Genomic DNA, 18,045 nt, shown 5'->3' with positions numbered 1-18,045 from the left:
GGGGAGACAATCCTAGTACAGAACCCATTGTATTGTGAATATTGGTTGTGACTCACCCTGCAGAACATGATAATAACGAGTTTAATATAGTCTATGACTGGTTGCGTACAGATATTTTTACCCACCCATAAGACTGGTTTAGTTTACCTTAAGATGACAACGTAGCTGAGCTGTATTAGAGAAAGTATTAATGTACAGTACCTATGGACCAGCAGTATGGCAAACTAAAGACTATGTGTAATGGGGACAGTGTACTCAGGGACAACAGACAAGACAGTGAACCTTAAGGGTGAAGACACATGTGGCGTTTTTAATCAGTTTTTGTCCATTTTAGTCGTGTGTTTTCAGATCGTAAAAATACGCATGCGTTAAAAAAAAGCATGCGTTTTTGAAAACACATGCGTTTTTGACAAGTTTGACCAGTTATCTTAATGCAAACTGGCCAAAAATGCATGCGTTTTTTACAATCTTAAAACGCACTACTAAAAACAGCCCAAAAACAGCCTAAAAACGACACGTGTGTCTTCACCATAAAGCTCCAGGACCTCAAAAACCTTGCTTGCTTTCCTGTGCGTATTCTAGGCGACACAGAACAACACGAAGACAGTCCTTCCCTAATGCCAAAGTTTAGGCACAAAACTAGACATACAAATAACACAAAATAAAGGTCAGTGTTCCGGGTCACAACAGAGATAGCTAACAAGACACAAAATCACAAGGAATAGTCAAGGAACGAGAGCCAAGTCAAGAACAATGCTTGCAGAGAGCTGGGCATGACAGATTCAATCAGCAGCCCAGAAATAGAGCCCTGTTCAGCCTGACATTACGAATGGAGGGAGACACTAAAATACTGAGTAACACTATGAGACCGCCATCTCAAAAGCAAGGAGGCAGGACTACAAATGCTTTGAGCAAAGGGGTCCTTCTACTGGACATCACAGTGATCATGCCTACTCCATATGGAAAGACCACTGGAATGCCTGCTTGATCACCCTTCTGTTCACTTTAATGGGACTTTATGGGACATATCCCCCAGGCGCTTTGTGGTAAACGTGGAGTCGGTCGAGCTACATGCTTTCTAATGCTTTCATGTGGGTCAAGAGAGCATTGTTGTCCTGTTCATATCAGGCAGAGTGAGAAAGGGGGAGAGGAAGAGTTTGTAACTGTCTGTGAAGCTGCAGCACAGAGGGGCTCTGGTAATGCCCCCCCTCCCGCGCCATCAGGGAGAAACAACCCTCCCCAAAATGGTGGCACAAACTAATGGCCACTCATCACTAATGATTACTTATATTTTATTAGGTTGTGATCTGTTGTGATGATAATATAATCATAATTTGATTGGTTGAGTTATGACAATGTCACAGTAGTGTTTACATGTGTTTATAGGCTATGTGTTATAATGTAGTATTGTGATGATGTTTATGATGTTTATAGTAGATAAAGTACTCTATCATTTGATAAAATACTAAGTATTCCATCTGTATTACAATATCAGATTTACAGGAAAACAAACACGCCCCTAATGGTCATCAATACTCTGACAACGGGTGACAACTGCCTGACAGAGAGAATTAATTTTCTTTTTCAAACACCAAAGATAATGTGGCTTTATTGCCTGTGGCATCTAAGGGATACACCATATGGCATAACGGCTTGCTCCAACTCTGGAAGGCGCAGCAGGGGCTGTCAAGGCTTGTTCAGAACACACTTTCAGTTAGTACCACCAAGGAGTTACACCAAACATTAGGGTTAGGAATACCTACTTTATGATTGTTTTTAGTTCAGATAAAACAAGCTTTGACCCTCATTGAGACTGTTCAAAAAACACAGGACACTGATGCAATGTTTGGAATATTCTGCACTCAGATGTAGTGTTGTACTACCCTCTGCTGGTGGCTTCCCTATAAAGATATTACAATACCGTAATAATGCTATAATGGTACAATAGTGAGTGACTGACACAATAGTCTATTTATAGGCTTTGCTCTAATGTGATGCTATCACTAAAGCATCTTCAACCCCAACCTGTTATTTATATGTCACTATATTTATATGGCATCTTGTTTTTTAGGGACAAAATGTAGTTTTTAATAGCACAATTTTGGCTTTTATATATCCTAATGCTGAACCTTTATTTATCCTTTCTGTGAAGCTTATTTTCTTTAAAAAAAGAATGTAAATCTGACGTTTTTTTTAATAACATTTTTCTGCCTTTATCATCGAACGTAAATAATATTTAAAAAAATCTCTGGGTCAATAAGCATACAGTGTTACCAAATGTATAGCTTTTTTATTTTTTTAATGACCTTCCTTTGCATAATGAAATACTTTTGGAGGAAAAACAAACTTTTTGCATTGCCACCTTAGTGCCATAACTTTTTTGGTCAATTTAGCTGGGTGAGGGCTTATTTGTTGCAACAAATCTTGCAGTAGATTTTATTTCTACATACTTCGGTTGCATACATTTTTTGATGAGGTTTAATATAATATTGTGTGATGGATGATTAAAAAGTTTCAATTTGTGCATTGTGTTTTTTTTTTTTTAAATTCTATTCGGACCACCCACTTTAGACGTCAGCCGTCTGCTCCTACTCTAGCCACCAGAGCAAGACCCGGTCTCCAGGTGTCAGAGACACTCAGAGACCCTGGGGAGAAGCGTTTTATTACAGCTTATCCCTTCTCTGCTGCTCATGGCATTGCACTGCTGCCGGCTCTATAGGGGTCTAAAGGGGTTAACCAGAGCTGTTGGGTCTAATCAGCCTTCACAAGTATTCAGTCCCCCTGTATAACTGGGGCTCTTACAGGGGAAAACTGTAAACTGTCCCCAAGGGTCTAATATGACCTCATGGAGACAGTAAAAAGTAAAAGTAAAAACACACATATACAAAAAATATGAATAAATATTTTTCAGGAAGACCCGAGGCTATCATGGCGACTGATCGTCGCACCCCGATGATGATGATGATTTTTTTTTAAGCCGCCGGCAAAGACTTACCGGCTATGGAGAGGGCTCAGCCCGTGAGCACTCTCTATGCAACCGCACCTGATGTGTGACATACTATTACGTCACAAGTTGGTAAGGGGTTAAACTGCTGCATGCAAAAATTCGCTATAAATGCCCGGTCACTAGAGCCTTTTCAGGTTGCGGCACTAAGGGGTTAATTCATGTTTTTGTCATATGTGAAAAATACTATTATAGTTTTGTAGCCTGTATTGCCATGAGTTTGTGGGCACAAAATGTGTGTGAATTAACTTCTTAAAAAATGTATATTACTTTGCCCCACAAGTGGACACTTACATGAGATAATTCTCTTATATAATGCACTGCACTTTTTGTAACCATGTAACTATATCTATATGTCCCTGACAAGTCTCGCCTAACTGATAGCTGCTCCTGAAGTTTTGGGGTCCTCCCTTCGGACACCATTAGCCCCTCATTTATGTCGCTTCTCTCTCTGCACCCGATTAGATTCTGCGGTTCATATTCGACCACAGTGTCTAAGGGGCTAAACACTAGGGATGGGAGCTTTTCCGAACCCGGATGTTAGTGCCGGCATAATCAGGACACTATGGTTCAATTCTAGTTCTCATTGTAGCGGGGGCGTAACAATCGCCGTAGAACCTATAGGGGCTGCTACGGGGCCCGCGATACACAAGGCCCTGCGGGCCCAGATGGCGAAAACAAATGCCCTCCTACCGGGCCCATCTGCACACCTCATTGCGCCTCCAGTAAAAGTGCCCACCTGCGAACACATGGTCTGCATGGCCGGATGCCTGCCCTGCCCCCCACCTGATCAAACAAACACCCTCCAACACTCCTCCAACTCCACCTGATGTCATATATCACTGCCCCACCCCGAGCGAAGGGTGGCACAGCCACAAATCACAACCCCACACCCCATTGGTGTTGGCACCTGTGTAAACTATATGTATGTGTGTATATGCTGTATGTATATTCAGTATGTGTGTATATGCTGAATGTATACTGTACATAATATGTGTGTATTTAGTGTGTTTATATTTGGTGAATGTATACTGTATGTATATGATATATACTATATGTATGTGTATAATGTGTATGTACTATACAGTTTGTGTACAAATTTGATGTGTACACGCTGTTGGTATATATGCTGCTTGAGTTTGTATTTACTGTATGTATTAGTGTATACATTTATATGAGTACATAAATGTGTGCATATAAGTGTATACATGTTTGTATGTATATAGAACTTTATGTGTGTGTATAAGTATATGTGTAAATATATGAGTGTATAAATGTGTCTGTACAAATTGTGAAAGCACAATGGCTGGACTGATTATATTAGTATTATTATACTTTTTTGTGATGAATTCATCATTGATGCTTATGATGCAGGATACTTCACCTAGTATCATAATATAATTATAGATAAGGCTGAAAATACATGTAGGTAAGTTCATTAAAGGGGTTGTCCCATGAATCAAGTTAGGCCCTAGCCACACCAATGTGTTCTTTTGCTTCTTGTACTACATCAATGTATAATGTGTGTATATGTGGCCCACGTTTCTTTTACAAAATTGTGACATTTTACATTGGTTATCCTTTGCAGTTATTGCCGATCTTGATGCCTATAATAAAATTGACTACTCTCTAATAAATCCTCCTCGAGTTGAGATGACACATATTGATCTGGATTTGAAGGTAACAAGTCACAGTGATTCGCATACAAAGCTGTTTGAATTTTGCTAAAGTAGAGGGCGTCATGGTTTCTTCTGGGCTTCCCGGAGTAAAACTTACTGGGGGAGATTTATCACTGTATCTACACCTGTTTTCTGGAGTAGAAGCAGAGAAGGAATCGCAAGTTCTTGAGCAGTGCAAGAATTCAGGATTTTAACGTTGACATGGGGTGTGGAGGGGGCATACAGGGGCCTTGCAGATGGCAGATTCTTACTCAAAAGTCTCCCAGATCAGACCTTCCATGCCACCAGACAAATGCATCAAGAAACCTAAGCCTTTAGAGGTATCCGGTGGGTCATGGGGTTGGGTGTGGCCTCTATCACATGTATGAGCAATCTCCCCCACTCTATTGTCTGTTTTCCCTGATGTTTCTGGTGGCCGGTTGATCTGGAGTGTAATTCAACAATTGCGCTATTAATTGCACCTGTACAGGCTTGAACTGGTTCAGGCTATAGCTAGTAGTGCAGGCCGGTGGCCCCGCGCCTGTGCAGAACTGCAGCATGAAAACTTTTAAAAGTGAAATTTTGCAAGCTCCAGAATATTTCTACACCAGGTAGGACCGGGCGCAGAAATGAACTCTGAAATGAACACCCAATATACTGGAGCCTAATGACGTATCAGGTTGCTCAAAGGGGAGCCATCAGTGAAACGTGTATAAAGACATCTAAAAAGTGCAGGCGGTCCCCTACTTAAGAACACCCGCCTTACAGATGACCCCTAGTTACAAACGGACCTCTGGATGTTGGTAATTTGCTGTACTTTAGCCTTAGGCTACAATAATCAGCTATAACAGTTATCACAGGTGTCTTTTGTTAATCCTGGTTCTTATGACAACCCAACATTTTTTAAATCCAATTGTCACGTAGGCCAAAAAAAATTTGTCTGGAGCTACAATTATAAAATATACAGTTCAGACTTACATAAAATTCCACTTAAGAACAAACCTACAGAACCGATCTTGTACATAACCCTGGGACTGCCTGTGCTGTGTGTGGTTTGTGTGTGGGGTCACTGGTGACAGGTTCCCTATAAGCTGGTGATCCTTCTGGTCAAATGACATAATTGGAGGTGGAAGTGCACTTACTGAGCCAGAGCCAGAAGCATTATGCCAGGAGAATAATTTTAACATTAGAAATATTTGTGGTCATTGTGCTGTGTTTTTTGGATTTTCTACCGTGATTATCTATCATGTTATTGCACACAGGGAGCTGTATACCATCCAGAATCTCGGGATCAACAAGAAGATAATATAACCCCCATCATCCTACCTGACACAAGGCAGTCTATGATTCTTTTAGGATTGTCTGAATATTTTTTCAACAATTTAGGAAAGACGTATTTCATTAGAAATGTTCTAAAAATGACAATTACACCTGAACAGGTAAGAACAGAATTTCTATATCCTTTAGATTCATACAAATGTTCTATTATAAATAAAGGGGTTTTCCAGGTGGAGAAATGTTGGGTTTAAAGTAGGTTAATAAAAGTAAAATAAACCCTATATTCACTTGTCAGCTGTTTCCATTTTGGCCTGATTCCGCCCTCTGCTCATATGGGACAAACTTTGAATGACACTTTTTTATAGCATGCTCCAAAAAACCATGCCATGCATGCTGTACATGGCCTCATGTGGACACGCTTGTAGGAGTCTAGTCTTAGCCAGTCTTATGCCATGGATTTCACAAGAGAATTTGAAGCATGAAAAAGAACTCTATAGAGGAATTTATTCGTTTAGTTTTTCTTATTATGGACTTTTAAATGGAAAACTGGCAGATTTTTTCTTCCCTTGCTGCACCACTTGCACCTTATATATAAAGTGTCGGTACCACATGTTTGTGGTTTTTCAACACTCCCCAATTTTTTTTATTTGGGCACAAAATTTTGGCACAGCTTGTGAATCTGTTACTTTTCCAACTAGTTTTATTTTGTAATTTTTGGCGCACGATTAGACCTGCTAAAACAGTTCTATTTTACCTTCCTGAATGGGGAGACTGTTTTCAACCTTTTTGTTTCTGCTCCAAATTATGAATCCCTTGCGCCACAAACTTATATCCCACTGAAAATTATAGCGCACTTCCTGTTTCACCCTGCACCCACATTGATAAATGCCTACCGATGTGTGCCAAAATTGAGCCAAAAATAGGTGTCGGGAAACTAGAATTGCCCAAAACAAGAGCTGGGAGTGTCAGGAAAGTGAGGTTTTTGTGGCTCCGACATTCTGTAAATTTGTCGGAGCGAGTGCTAAATAAAAAAGGGGATTGCCTGACAAAAACAGGCGCAAAAACATTTATAAATTTCCCCAAATATCTACTTCAAGAAAACTTCATGTGAGTATACCAGTTGACAATTTGATTAAAAAGCGCCTCATATCTGCCTCCTATTTATTTCAAAAGGAGGCAGTGGCAAACTTTTCCTGCACTCTGATTAAAAAAAAAAAAATCCCCCCCTTGCTGCTCCTCTTGTGCCTTATTTATGAAGTGTCGGCACCACTATTCTGGTGGTTCTCCGACACTCACAACTTTCACGCCCCTTGAGCATTTGTAATTTTTCGTTATTTTTTTACTTCTTTTGTGGCACAGTTTTTGGCACAAAATTATAGCAGCTAAGAGCCGGTCTATCGAGTTCTATTTCACCTACATGAATGGGGAGACTGTTCTATACCTTTTTGTTCATGCGGCAAATCATTGCAAGGAAAAGTGATACAATTTTCCAATATACCTTCTGTATCATTTCCTCACCGCATTTAAGATCTCTGCTTGCTGTCCTTCTATAGCAGTGATGGCTAACCTATGGCACTGGTGCCAGAGGTGGCACTCAGAGCCCTTTCTGTGGGCACTCAGGCCATCACCAGAGATGACTCCAGGTATCTTCCCAGGTATCTTCCCAGGACTTGCTGTGCACAGAGCTATTTTAAAGTGACAGCGCTACCTGGGACTATTTTCTGCTTTATTGGTGTCCTCAGGTGCTGGTATCAATGAAAGCTGTGACAGAGCAGGGAGTATAAATCACAAATTAAATTTCTGTGTTGGCACTTTGCGATAAATAAGCGGGTCTTTGTTGTAGTTTGGGCACTCGGCCTCTAAAAGGTTCGCCATCACTGTTCTATAGGAAGCTTCTCTCTTTACTTTCAGCTCATAGAAATCTGTCCATGGTCATGTGATGGACAGGAAGGTGCACAAGTTATTAGTACCATTACTCGCTTTGATACTAACAGCCCGTGCACCTGTGTGTCCATCACATGACCATGGACAGATTTCTAAGCACTGGAAGTAAACATAGAAGCTCCTTGTAGAATGACAGCAAGCAGAGATCGATTTACAGAAAGTAGATTGGAAAATTACAAAACTTTTCAATACACAAACATTATCGATTATTTGCTAAAAGTGGACGACCCCTTTTAATCCCTTCCAACACCAATTTATATCCCAGTGAAAATTATAGCAGACTTCCTGCAACACCCTGTGCCCAAATTAATAAATGCCTGTCATAGTTTGCATAAAATAAAAAGCCTCACTGACATAGATTACAACATGTTTTTTATTGGGTTTTCCATCTCAAGGTTTTTCTATATATGCGTATTGTGACTCATCCACAGAGGTGGGACCTACACCTGGCTGAACTATGGGGTTCCCCTGACCCCTTCCTGTGGCCGGCCTGAGTGTAGCGTTTGCCTCTGATGGTTGGTCACTCTATATTCAGGCCTATAGGAGCGACAAAAAAGATTTTTCACTGAACTACTAAATATATAGGTCCCTTTTACATGTTGACAAATCATAAACATGTGCAGTCATTGTTCTCCACTCAGATTCTGAATGCGTTTTGTCAGTAAGAGATATGGGGATAGATAAAGATATTTAATAATGCTATGTATTCTACCGGAATTGTTATAAGGAACTTTCTAATAATTGATTGTTATTTTGCAGTATCCAGAAGAATGGGGGGTCCAAACTAGTGACTATGCCCAAATAATTCCTAAGGTAAGTCATGTCCTAGATGTAACTCATCCCATAACAACTCTACATTTATCCGCCTATACACTTTATAACTGATAGGCAGTAGCCATGTTCAGGGGTCCTCCAGAGTGCAGCTAAACATGAGGCTCTTGTATCCAGAGCTCCTTCTATGTTTTGTTGTTAACACTATAAAACTATAATCAATGATTGGTAAAACAAAGGAAACTGCAATGGAACTCTAGGGACAGATTTATCAAGCTGCAAAAAAGCAAGAATGTGCTTAGTTGCCCATGGCGACCAATTACATTTCAGCTTTCATTTTACCAGTGCTAATGAAAATTTTAAAACTTTAATTGGTTCCCACTTGGTGGGCAACTAAGCACATTCTGAGGCACCTTTCACACTTGCGTTTTTCACGTGCGTGTTCTGCGCAGGCTTTTGGCGTGCAGAACTTGCATTCTGTTACCGATTGTAGTCAATGGGCCTCTTCAGACTTGAAAATTTCATTGAAAATGCATTGAAAATGCGCATTAACTGATTGAACTCTGATGCAAAATGTCAGTTTTTCACTAGCCAAACCCTGATCACACCCTGATCAGACTCTGACGTGATCTGCAATGCAAGTGTAGAAGGGGCCTGAGGCATCTTGATAAATCTGCCCCTATGTATCTATTGCTTGCATACAGTACTGGGCAAAAGTTTAGAAATGCTGCAAAGTAATACAGTTGTGAAAACTGAAGTGTTCATATTTATATGCAAAGTGATTGAACAAAAGGGAAATCTAAATCACCCTATTACTTTAAAACATCAGCACTTCTTTTATATACACCCGCAACCATGTTTTTGAGGGAACTCAGCAGGGAGGTTGTTCTAAACATCAGAGATCTGCGGATATGGACTTGCTCAAATCCTATTGTTTCTCCATGTAATCCCAGACAGACTTGATGATTTTAAGATCAGGTTGTGTGGGGACCACTTCTAGGACTTCTTGTACACTAGATAATAAATGTGCAGCCAATAAGACGTTTCTCTGATGGTCCTGCTCATAGATAAGTGTCTCTGCCAGTAATTCCCAGGGTTGAGGACACATTCAGGTTATCCGTGTACAACTAGGAAATTAAGACGTGTGCTATCCGTATTTTCTACAGCTAACACACGTCCTCATTCACTTCTATGTGAATATCACAGCACTGTACATTACACACCTGAGAAAAGATATAGGACCTATATATATAGGTGAGCGGAGCTCAAACAATATGAAATCCATGGTCCATGGAGCCCTTGTCTGCATCCCATATAACTGCACATGATCAACTAAATGCAGCTATGAACTTGCAAGGATATCAACCAAGCCTTACTTAATCATGGATAACATTATACATAGAAGATATCATGAAGATATGAACAGTCTTATTTCTGTTCTGTATACTGTAATCAGTTCCCTACACTGTACTGACGAGATGTAAACACATTGAAACAGTGCTGTCTATAGTTGGTAAACAGTTTCTATTGGAATAGATGTACTGGTTTGGCTTTAATCCCACAACATGTCTTTAGGCTTCCAGAAAGGGGGCTACCTTACAAGGTATCAAAAGAGTCCCACCCTGGAAAACAAATTTGCATATTTCCTAGATATAGGGGCACATTTACTTGCTGCGATTTACTAACATCGTGCACCCAATATCCTGCTTGTGCCGCTTCTCCGATCAGGTCCGACGGAGTTCACCATTTTCTTGCTCACCAATATCCTGGTGCATGTAAGTGCTTGTTCTTGCGACATAATTTAAATGTTAAATCCCGCGCTCAGTACGAACCAGTCGGATCTTCCGCCCCCCCCATTTCTGTCCCATGAAAGCCGGCGCAGCTGCGCCAAAATCCACGGACCCTTAGTAAATCCACGGACCCTTAGTAAATAATACCCATAGAGTGTGCTAGAATTGTACTGCTAGAAAAAATTAAGACCTTTCTTCTATTGCGGCCACTAGATGGTGCTATATCATTGCCAAAACATTTGACCAAACGAAAACAGGAGAGTGACAGCTCAAAACAAAACCTGTATCAAATTGAAGAAGCAAAAAAGAAAATCAACAAGACAGTATAATATGAAGTAACCCCCAAAATAAGCCCTTGTTACAAGCAACTCAACAGCCCTTGTTACAACAATCTTCTGAACTGTGGGACCTAGGAACACAGTTCTGGGGTAATTTCTAGATGGTGTTTCTAGGTGCCACAGTACCATAGATATCCACTATAAAACTAACAGTCAGGAATGCAATTCTCATACACACTCCAACTGCTGACTGTAACTGTAACAGTGTAATGCACAAAGGAAAACATGAGAACATTAGAAAGTGGCGCCAATGATTCTAAAGGCAATTGGGTCACAAGAAATTCACAATAGAATTCAGGATTCGGAGGGTTATGATGATGTTCTAAAAGATGATTACATTATATTGGATTCTATTTCAATCATTTTCCTGATCAAGAATAAAAGTGGATCTTTGTTTTTTGGAAAAAGAAGACTTCCCTTAAAAATAAGCTTCAAACTATTTTTCGGATAAAAAATTAATATAGGATTTTGTCTTATTTTCTGAGAAACCCGGTAAATGCAAATTAATATTTCAGTACACCATGGGGCTCATTTACTAAGCGTTGTGAGATGCTCTTTTGTCGGACTGTGCACCTTTTTCGGGGATTACACGGCTTGCACAGGTATTTAAAAGGTGTGTGCTTGCATTGTGTCGCACACAACCCTTTTTTGTGGTGCAGCAGCGCTGGCTTCTATGCAACACAAATTAGGGGGTGTGCCGTCAATCCGACTAATTTGGACTGAGCGCAGGATTTAACTTTTGAATTGTGTCACAAGCCCAAGCACTTACATGCACCACTAAAAAGATGGTGAACTCTGACGGACCCGAGCAGGGAAGCGATACATGCAGGAAATCGCCGCACAGGGCATTATAGACAGACAAAGCACTTTCAGTGAACTGCGGAGACCAGCTAAGTAAATGTGCCCCCATGGGTGTAGCAAGAAATCTACAGGGGAGTATGAGACGGATAGTGGCAAAAGAAAAGAAGGCCAGGGGAAACAGCGAATTTTTTAATACCACATGAGATTTTTTTGTAAAATAAAAGAGGGAATATGCTCACCGCATTGTGCTCCAAATAGGCACAACACTATTCAAAGCTTTAAAGGGTTATGCCCAGTGCTGCCTTCAAGGGTTGGTCTATGTTCAGTCTCCACACTGGACAGGACTTTTGTAGTTGAGAAGGGTCTGGGGATTAACACAACATGTTTTGGGGTATGTTACCCCTTTTTTAAATGTAAAAAGGTATAATGCTGTGGGTATGGGATAGTATTGCCCAGAGCATGAAGGACAATACTATCCCATACCCACAGCATCAGATCTTTTTACATTTGAAAAAGGGGTGACATACCCCAAAACGCATGGTGTACAATAAATATTACTATTCTTCACTATTTGAATGCGCCATTCGGTTAATCCCCATACCCTTCCAAATTTACAGCAGAAGCAGGGTACTGTCAATCATGGGTCAGTGGGAGGTGCTTGGCAGTGAAACTGGGCAAATAAAATGCTCACATTTCCTTTCAGTGGCTCAGAATATGTAATTGCTGTATTTTTGTGACTTTTTATGTTTTAGATAAAGAAATATTACACTGAGTCCAAGTTTGTGAGACTCATTTTTCAAGCCTCCAAGCCTCCTATGATTAACCTGACATCTCAGCTCACAATGAAGTTAGAAGGAATTCTGGAGGCTATGGCTCTCCGAAAAGACATGAGCCCAGAGACTTTCTTTGCAACTGATGTGGTAAGTTATAATAGAGATTGCCAGATTCTATAAGAACAATGGCTTAAAGAAAATCTACCATTTGTTTTTATTAATTATGAAGCAAACATACCTTGAGAATGTGGTGGCTACACTGATGCAGAAACATATGTTGCTTAATCCCTGAATTGAGTGGTTGCTTCTCCTCTTACCCTAATTATGCACTGCTTTAGAGAACGGTATTCACTGTGTTATCGCTGACAGGCATAAGTAATCAATCACTGTACCATCCCCCTGCTGCTGTGTATGAGACATCCAGCTCAGGTTGATTTGTCCTGCCTAGACAGTTGGCTTAACCTACTTACATATAATAATAATTCCTTTATTTACTTACGCAGCACTGTACAGAGCTTGCCAAATCAGTCCATGTCCCCATGGGGCTCAAAATCTAATCAACCTACCAGTATATTTTGGAGTGTGGGAGGAAACCAGAGGACCTGGAGGAAACCCATGCAGACACAGAGAGAACATACAAACTCTTTGCAGCGCTGCAAGGCTGTAATGCTAACCACTAAACCACCATGCCACCCTAAAACATATGGTTCCAATAGCCAATTCACAGGATAAAAGACAACAGTTTGATCAGCGAGTCTCAGCAACCTACAGTCTGTGTTACTATGGATGGTGTTTAGTCTTGCCAAAAAAGAGAATCACAAAGAACAAAAGTTGCACTTAAGCAGCAAGAGAGGCCCTTTGGCCAATAAAATATAACTTTTATTTGTAATTACATAATAAAAAGATCGAAATTTGGATCTATGAGGGTGCGGTCACACGTAGCGTTTAACGCATTGCAACAGCTGAAGAGAGATTTGCCTAATTAAACAGCTGTTAACACTCGTGTTTACAAAATGCAAATGCTAATGTATGCGTTAATGCATGCATTTTGTAAACACAAGTGTTAACAGCTGTTTAATTAGGCGAATCTCTCTTCATCTGTTGAAATGCATTTTTAAGCGCATGCATTAAACGCCACGTGTGACCGCACCCTTAGACACATTGGGGCATATTTATCATATGCAGGGGAGCCGGCACAGGGACAGTAACGCCCCGCGCCGGCCCACTTCTGGCCGTTTCACGCCCACTGCCGTAAATGCTGCGCAGGACCCTTCCCAATACATCATGCTTATACGCTTATACATTTACAAGTCTTTTATTCATTTACATATTTTTGTACACTAACAGGACTTGTCTTCCACAGGTAGCAACTTTCATTGCTGACATGATGCGTCTATCCAATTTCACATTGTATCTCTCATTCACTCTGCAGAGGTAAATATAGGGTATTACGGGGGGCCAGTGAAAGCCTGAGCAGGCATCTCAGACAGGACCAAGACAGCCAGCACAAAGCCACAAAACTGGTATCAGTATTGCATGTGCAATAGGGGAGTCATACTACCACTATGTATGTGGGTTCACGCTAGAGAAGAAACCTGCATTTTATCAGATATGCCTGAAAAACCCAATATTAGACTCCTCCTGTAATACCAACCAGTGCTTTAAAGGACATTTACCACCAGGATCAAGGATTGTAAACCAAGCACACTGACATACTGGTGTGTGTCCCCTTTGGTAGGTTCTGTACTTTAAGCTTGCTATACCCTTGTTTTTTATGCAAATTATGCAAATGACCCTGAGGGGTTCTAGGCTCCATAAAACCTATGAAGCCTGGAGCCCCTTAGGCTCATTTGCATAAATTTCAAAGCTTTAAAAAAAAAAAAACAGGGCATAAGAAGCTGAGCAGATACTGTTACAGGGCTCACACACCTGTATGTAAGTGTGCTTGGTTTACAGTCCTTAATCCTGGTGGTAGATGTCCTTTAAGAATCCTCCTAGAATCATGTTCAGGTCATGTTTTAGGTTCATCTTAGTGGCTCTGCTAGAGAAAGACCATCTTTACATAGACTTCAATGTTAATCACGGTTTACTTTTTGCTGGTGTATTGACCAGAACTGGGATGATCCCATCATAGAGGCAAGATATTGACATTTCTTTAAGACTTGCGGCCTAAGGAAACCAAGAGATTGTCACAAGAGATAGTCATGAGAGATATGGGTTGCCTTATCTATGATACCATAATGTTGCTATTCCTTCTTATGGTTGAGGTTCTGTCTCCTTATTTTTTATCCAGTTTTCACTTCCAAAATTTCAGAAGTCATGTGGGTGAAGCTTCTGTAAGTATACAGGATGTGGATTTATCATGAGTCTATATTTACTGACAGCACAACAAATCTAGATAACTTATGAGTAAAGATGAATGTACTTTACTAGGGTTATAGGGTCACTTATATCATAATTAAGAAGGTAAAGTTTCTTATATGTGACCAACCCTTTTAATATTGGGTAATGATGGCTGAAAGAAGATGGCACTGTTCTCGATGTGGTGACTAGAATAGGTTAATGGATATCAGCTCTTCTCAATTGATTTGAAACTGAGGTGCAGTTTCACAGTTTGGCCACTACACTGAAAATGGAGCTGTCTGCTCCCTGTTCTATATTCTCTGATCATTGACTACTGAGGACAGCTGATTGATGGGGGGGTTCCAAGTTTCAGACCACCACCAAGCACAACCAGACAGAAGATAAAGGCGATGAAGTCAAGGACAGTGACAATCCTCTAGAAAAGGGGATGCCCACCGCTAGCATTTTAAGAGTGATGCCCAAAATGGGTGCCAGGACCAATCGGCAGGGTTACCAGTGGGGTTGATAGTCCCTTCAAACCCAAACTTGAAGAGGTCAACTCATCCATATTGATGAAAAAATATAGGTATGTTTCAAGTCACCATATTAGAAGATGCCAATGTATACGATCAACTGAGATGAGAGGTCAGGCCACTACAAGGCATGAGAATTACAAAGCTCTGAGGTCTTATTTTCAGGGATGTAACCAGGAGAGGCAGGACCCAATACTAGACTTCTGAATGGGGCCCCCCTACCACTTAAAAAATTAACATACTTGTATACTCACACATGTGAGTTACAATCACCCACATTCATATATACACACTCGGAAGAAAGCTGCTGCCTCTGTAAACAACCAAAGGCACAGTAGACGTTGGACAACAGGAGCGACGGAAAAGGAAAGCAAAATTATTTTTGTTTTTATTTACGCCTCTTGGCTGGATATTGATTTTTTATATGAATGTATCATCCAGTCTTGCCATTTAGAAGTCTCCATATCAGTAATCTCATTATGTTATTCCTCTATGCGCCAGATTCCAGAATTAGAGCGTTCACTGGGACACATGCTGAAGGAACATGTAGTTCAGGAAATCAACAGTAAGTGACTCTTACATGTCAGAGTCTCATAATACTGATGTTTGCCTTTCAGAAAGTGATGGTAAGACTATATATGTGTTTTCCTTCCAGGGGGACTGAGCGGTGGTATCCCCATGCCGTCACTTGCTAATGTAACTCTAAAGGAACCAGCGATAACGGTCAATCCGGTGAGATCAATGTGTTGTAATCACTGGGACACATCTATTGTGCTAAACCCGACCTCTGCAGAAATGTCTAACTTTTTGGGTGTTTTTCCCTATGCATGCTACTTTTAAATGTGGACTGTAGTAGGGTCTAGCTATTACATACTTGGCAAAAGGGCCCGAAATGATCCCCCGTTATTAAAAGGTCCAGTTCAGACAACACCAACAAGAATGTTTATGTAAAAAGGATTTGAGTTTAGCTCCGTTCCCTGTACAGTGGTCAGCGCTGGGTATTGCAGCACATACCTCAATGCACGTAAAGAGAAGTTTCTGCTTTGAACTGAATGGGCGCGAGATGAGACCATCATAGATCTGACATTGATGATCTATACCTGTCCCCATTATCATTTTCCTGGAAATTTGTGCCTCCCCGTGTATCTGTAAAACCAGTATTTAGTGAGCTTTCCATATACTTGGTGAGTCAAAAGTCCCAGGACAATGTTTTATTTCAAAAGGGAATATTACATTATCTGAATACCCCAGAAACGGATGGCTGCAGAATAGTGAGGATAGGCGACACCATTCCAGACTCCAAATAAGGTCATCTTCTATAATACTTCTGGGATACAGTATTAGGATGGAGTCTTGGCCCACTGGAGGATGCCTCCAATCAGGTGCCTCCACCCAAAATCAGATCAGTGCTTCTGAACCAGGCAATCACTGAGATGTACATGTACGTTGGGATGCAGCAACAGCCAGCATATCCCGACGTACATATACGTCCGAAAGTGCTAATTGTAGAATATTGCTCATTTCTAATATTTGTAGTAAATAAAATTTATGGTGCAATTTTATTAATAGAGGACTAAATAGAGTTAAATATGAATTTCCAGAATAACTGGATATGATTGAGACCCAACCTGAATCCCTTGAAAAATTTGGTGGAGCTTCATCGAATCAAATTTTAAATGATTCGCCAATCACTACAATAATAATAATTCCTTATTTATATAGCTCACGCAGATTACACAGCGCTGCACAGAACTTGACAAATCATGGGGAACCATGGGGAACACAATCTAATCAACCTACCAGTAAATATAGAATTAACATACAAACTCTTTGCAGATGTTGACCTGGATGGGACTTGAAACCAGGTCCCCAGCACTTCAAGGCTGTAGTGTTAACCACTGACCACGGTGATGTCCACAAAGTAGCACAAAGCTGTTATTCTAGACAGTGACTGAATTACAATGTTCTCCATGCACATTCTTGGAGATTCAGCATTAAGCATCTTTGTATTTACTGGGCAGCACGATGGCTCAGTGGCTCTGGCAGTGCTAGATCCAAGCGCAGCATCCGCTTGGAGTTTGGATATTCTCATTGTGTTTTGATGGGTTTCCTCTGTGTATCCTGGTTTCCTTCAAACCTCCATAGACATACTGATAAAATACACTATAAAGAATTATTGTATAGATGTGGGATCTCAACTACTACAAGAGAATAATCCTATGTTATTTCATTTCAGGGCTGCCTAGTGATGGCTGTAGACATGGTCTACACACCATGGAAAGAACTGGTGGCCAATCTCCCAGACCATGGACCATAATAAGTTCCATATCATTCTCATGGATTGTAATAAACACTTTTTAATGGGCCGGAATGGATTTTTGTCATAGGACAACCTGAAACAAAGCAAATTTATTGGAATAATAGCTTTTATTGCATGGTTTGTGAGATCCCTATAGTATAAGCCACCAGCCTCCAGCTATGTATAATATGCTAAATCAGTGATGATGTCAATAAATGATGTAACAGCTTATCTCCTCCCCCTCCCTGTACAATGACCTCTATATAGATAACACTGACCCTTCATTACATCAACTACTAACAATAGATGATGTCACAGCTTATCTCCTCCTCCCTGTACATTGACCTCTATATAGACAACACTGACCCATCATTACATCACTACTGACAATAGATGATGTCACAGCTTATCTCCTCCTCCTCCCTGTACAATGACCTTTATATAGATAACACTGACCCATCATTACATCACTACTGACAATAGATGACGTCACAGCTTATCCCCTCTCCCTCC

The 18,045-nt window shown here is 40.6% G+C and overlaps 1 protein-coding gene across 1 annotated transcript in view; it reads left to right on the top strand.

The window, feature by feature from the left end:
- The window catches only part of LOC140064817 (bactericidal permeability-increasing protein-like), a 29,796-nt gene extending 12,186 nt beyond the window's left edge, over positions 1–17,610 (top strand). The window contains exons 8-16 of the mRNA XM_072112061.1: positions 4,593–4,684; positions 5,925–6,101; positions 8,644–8,697; positions 12,337–12,504; positions 13,721–13,791; positions 14,651–14,693; positions 15,735–15,798; positions 15,889–15,965; positions 17,470–17,610. Coding sequence (XP_071968162.1) covers positions 4,593–4,684; positions 5,925–6,101; positions 8,644–8,697; positions 12,337–12,504; positions 13,721–13,791; positions 14,651–14,693; positions 15,735–15,798; positions 15,889–15,965; positions 17,470–17,550 — 827 coding nt within the window. The 3' untranslated portion in view covers positions 17,551–17,610. The remainder of the gene's footprint in view (positions 1–4,592; positions 4,685–5,924; positions 6,102–8,643; positions 8,698–12,336; positions 12,505–13,720; positions 13,792–14,650; positions 14,694–15,734; positions 15,799–15,888; positions 15,966–17,469) is intronic.
- The last annotated feature ends 435 nt before the right edge of the window (positions 17,611–18,045 follow it).

This window comes from Engystomops pustulosus, chromosome 6 (assembly GCF_040894005.1).
Source record: "Engystomops pustulosus chromosome 6, aEngPut4.maternal, whole genome shotgun sequence".
NCBI classification, from domain to species: Eukaryota; Metazoa; Chordata; class Amphibia; order Anura; family Leptodactylidae; genus Engystomops; species Engystomops pustulosus.
Note: the sequence above shows the minus strand (reverse complement) of the source record. Positions and strands in the feature narration are given on the sequence as shown.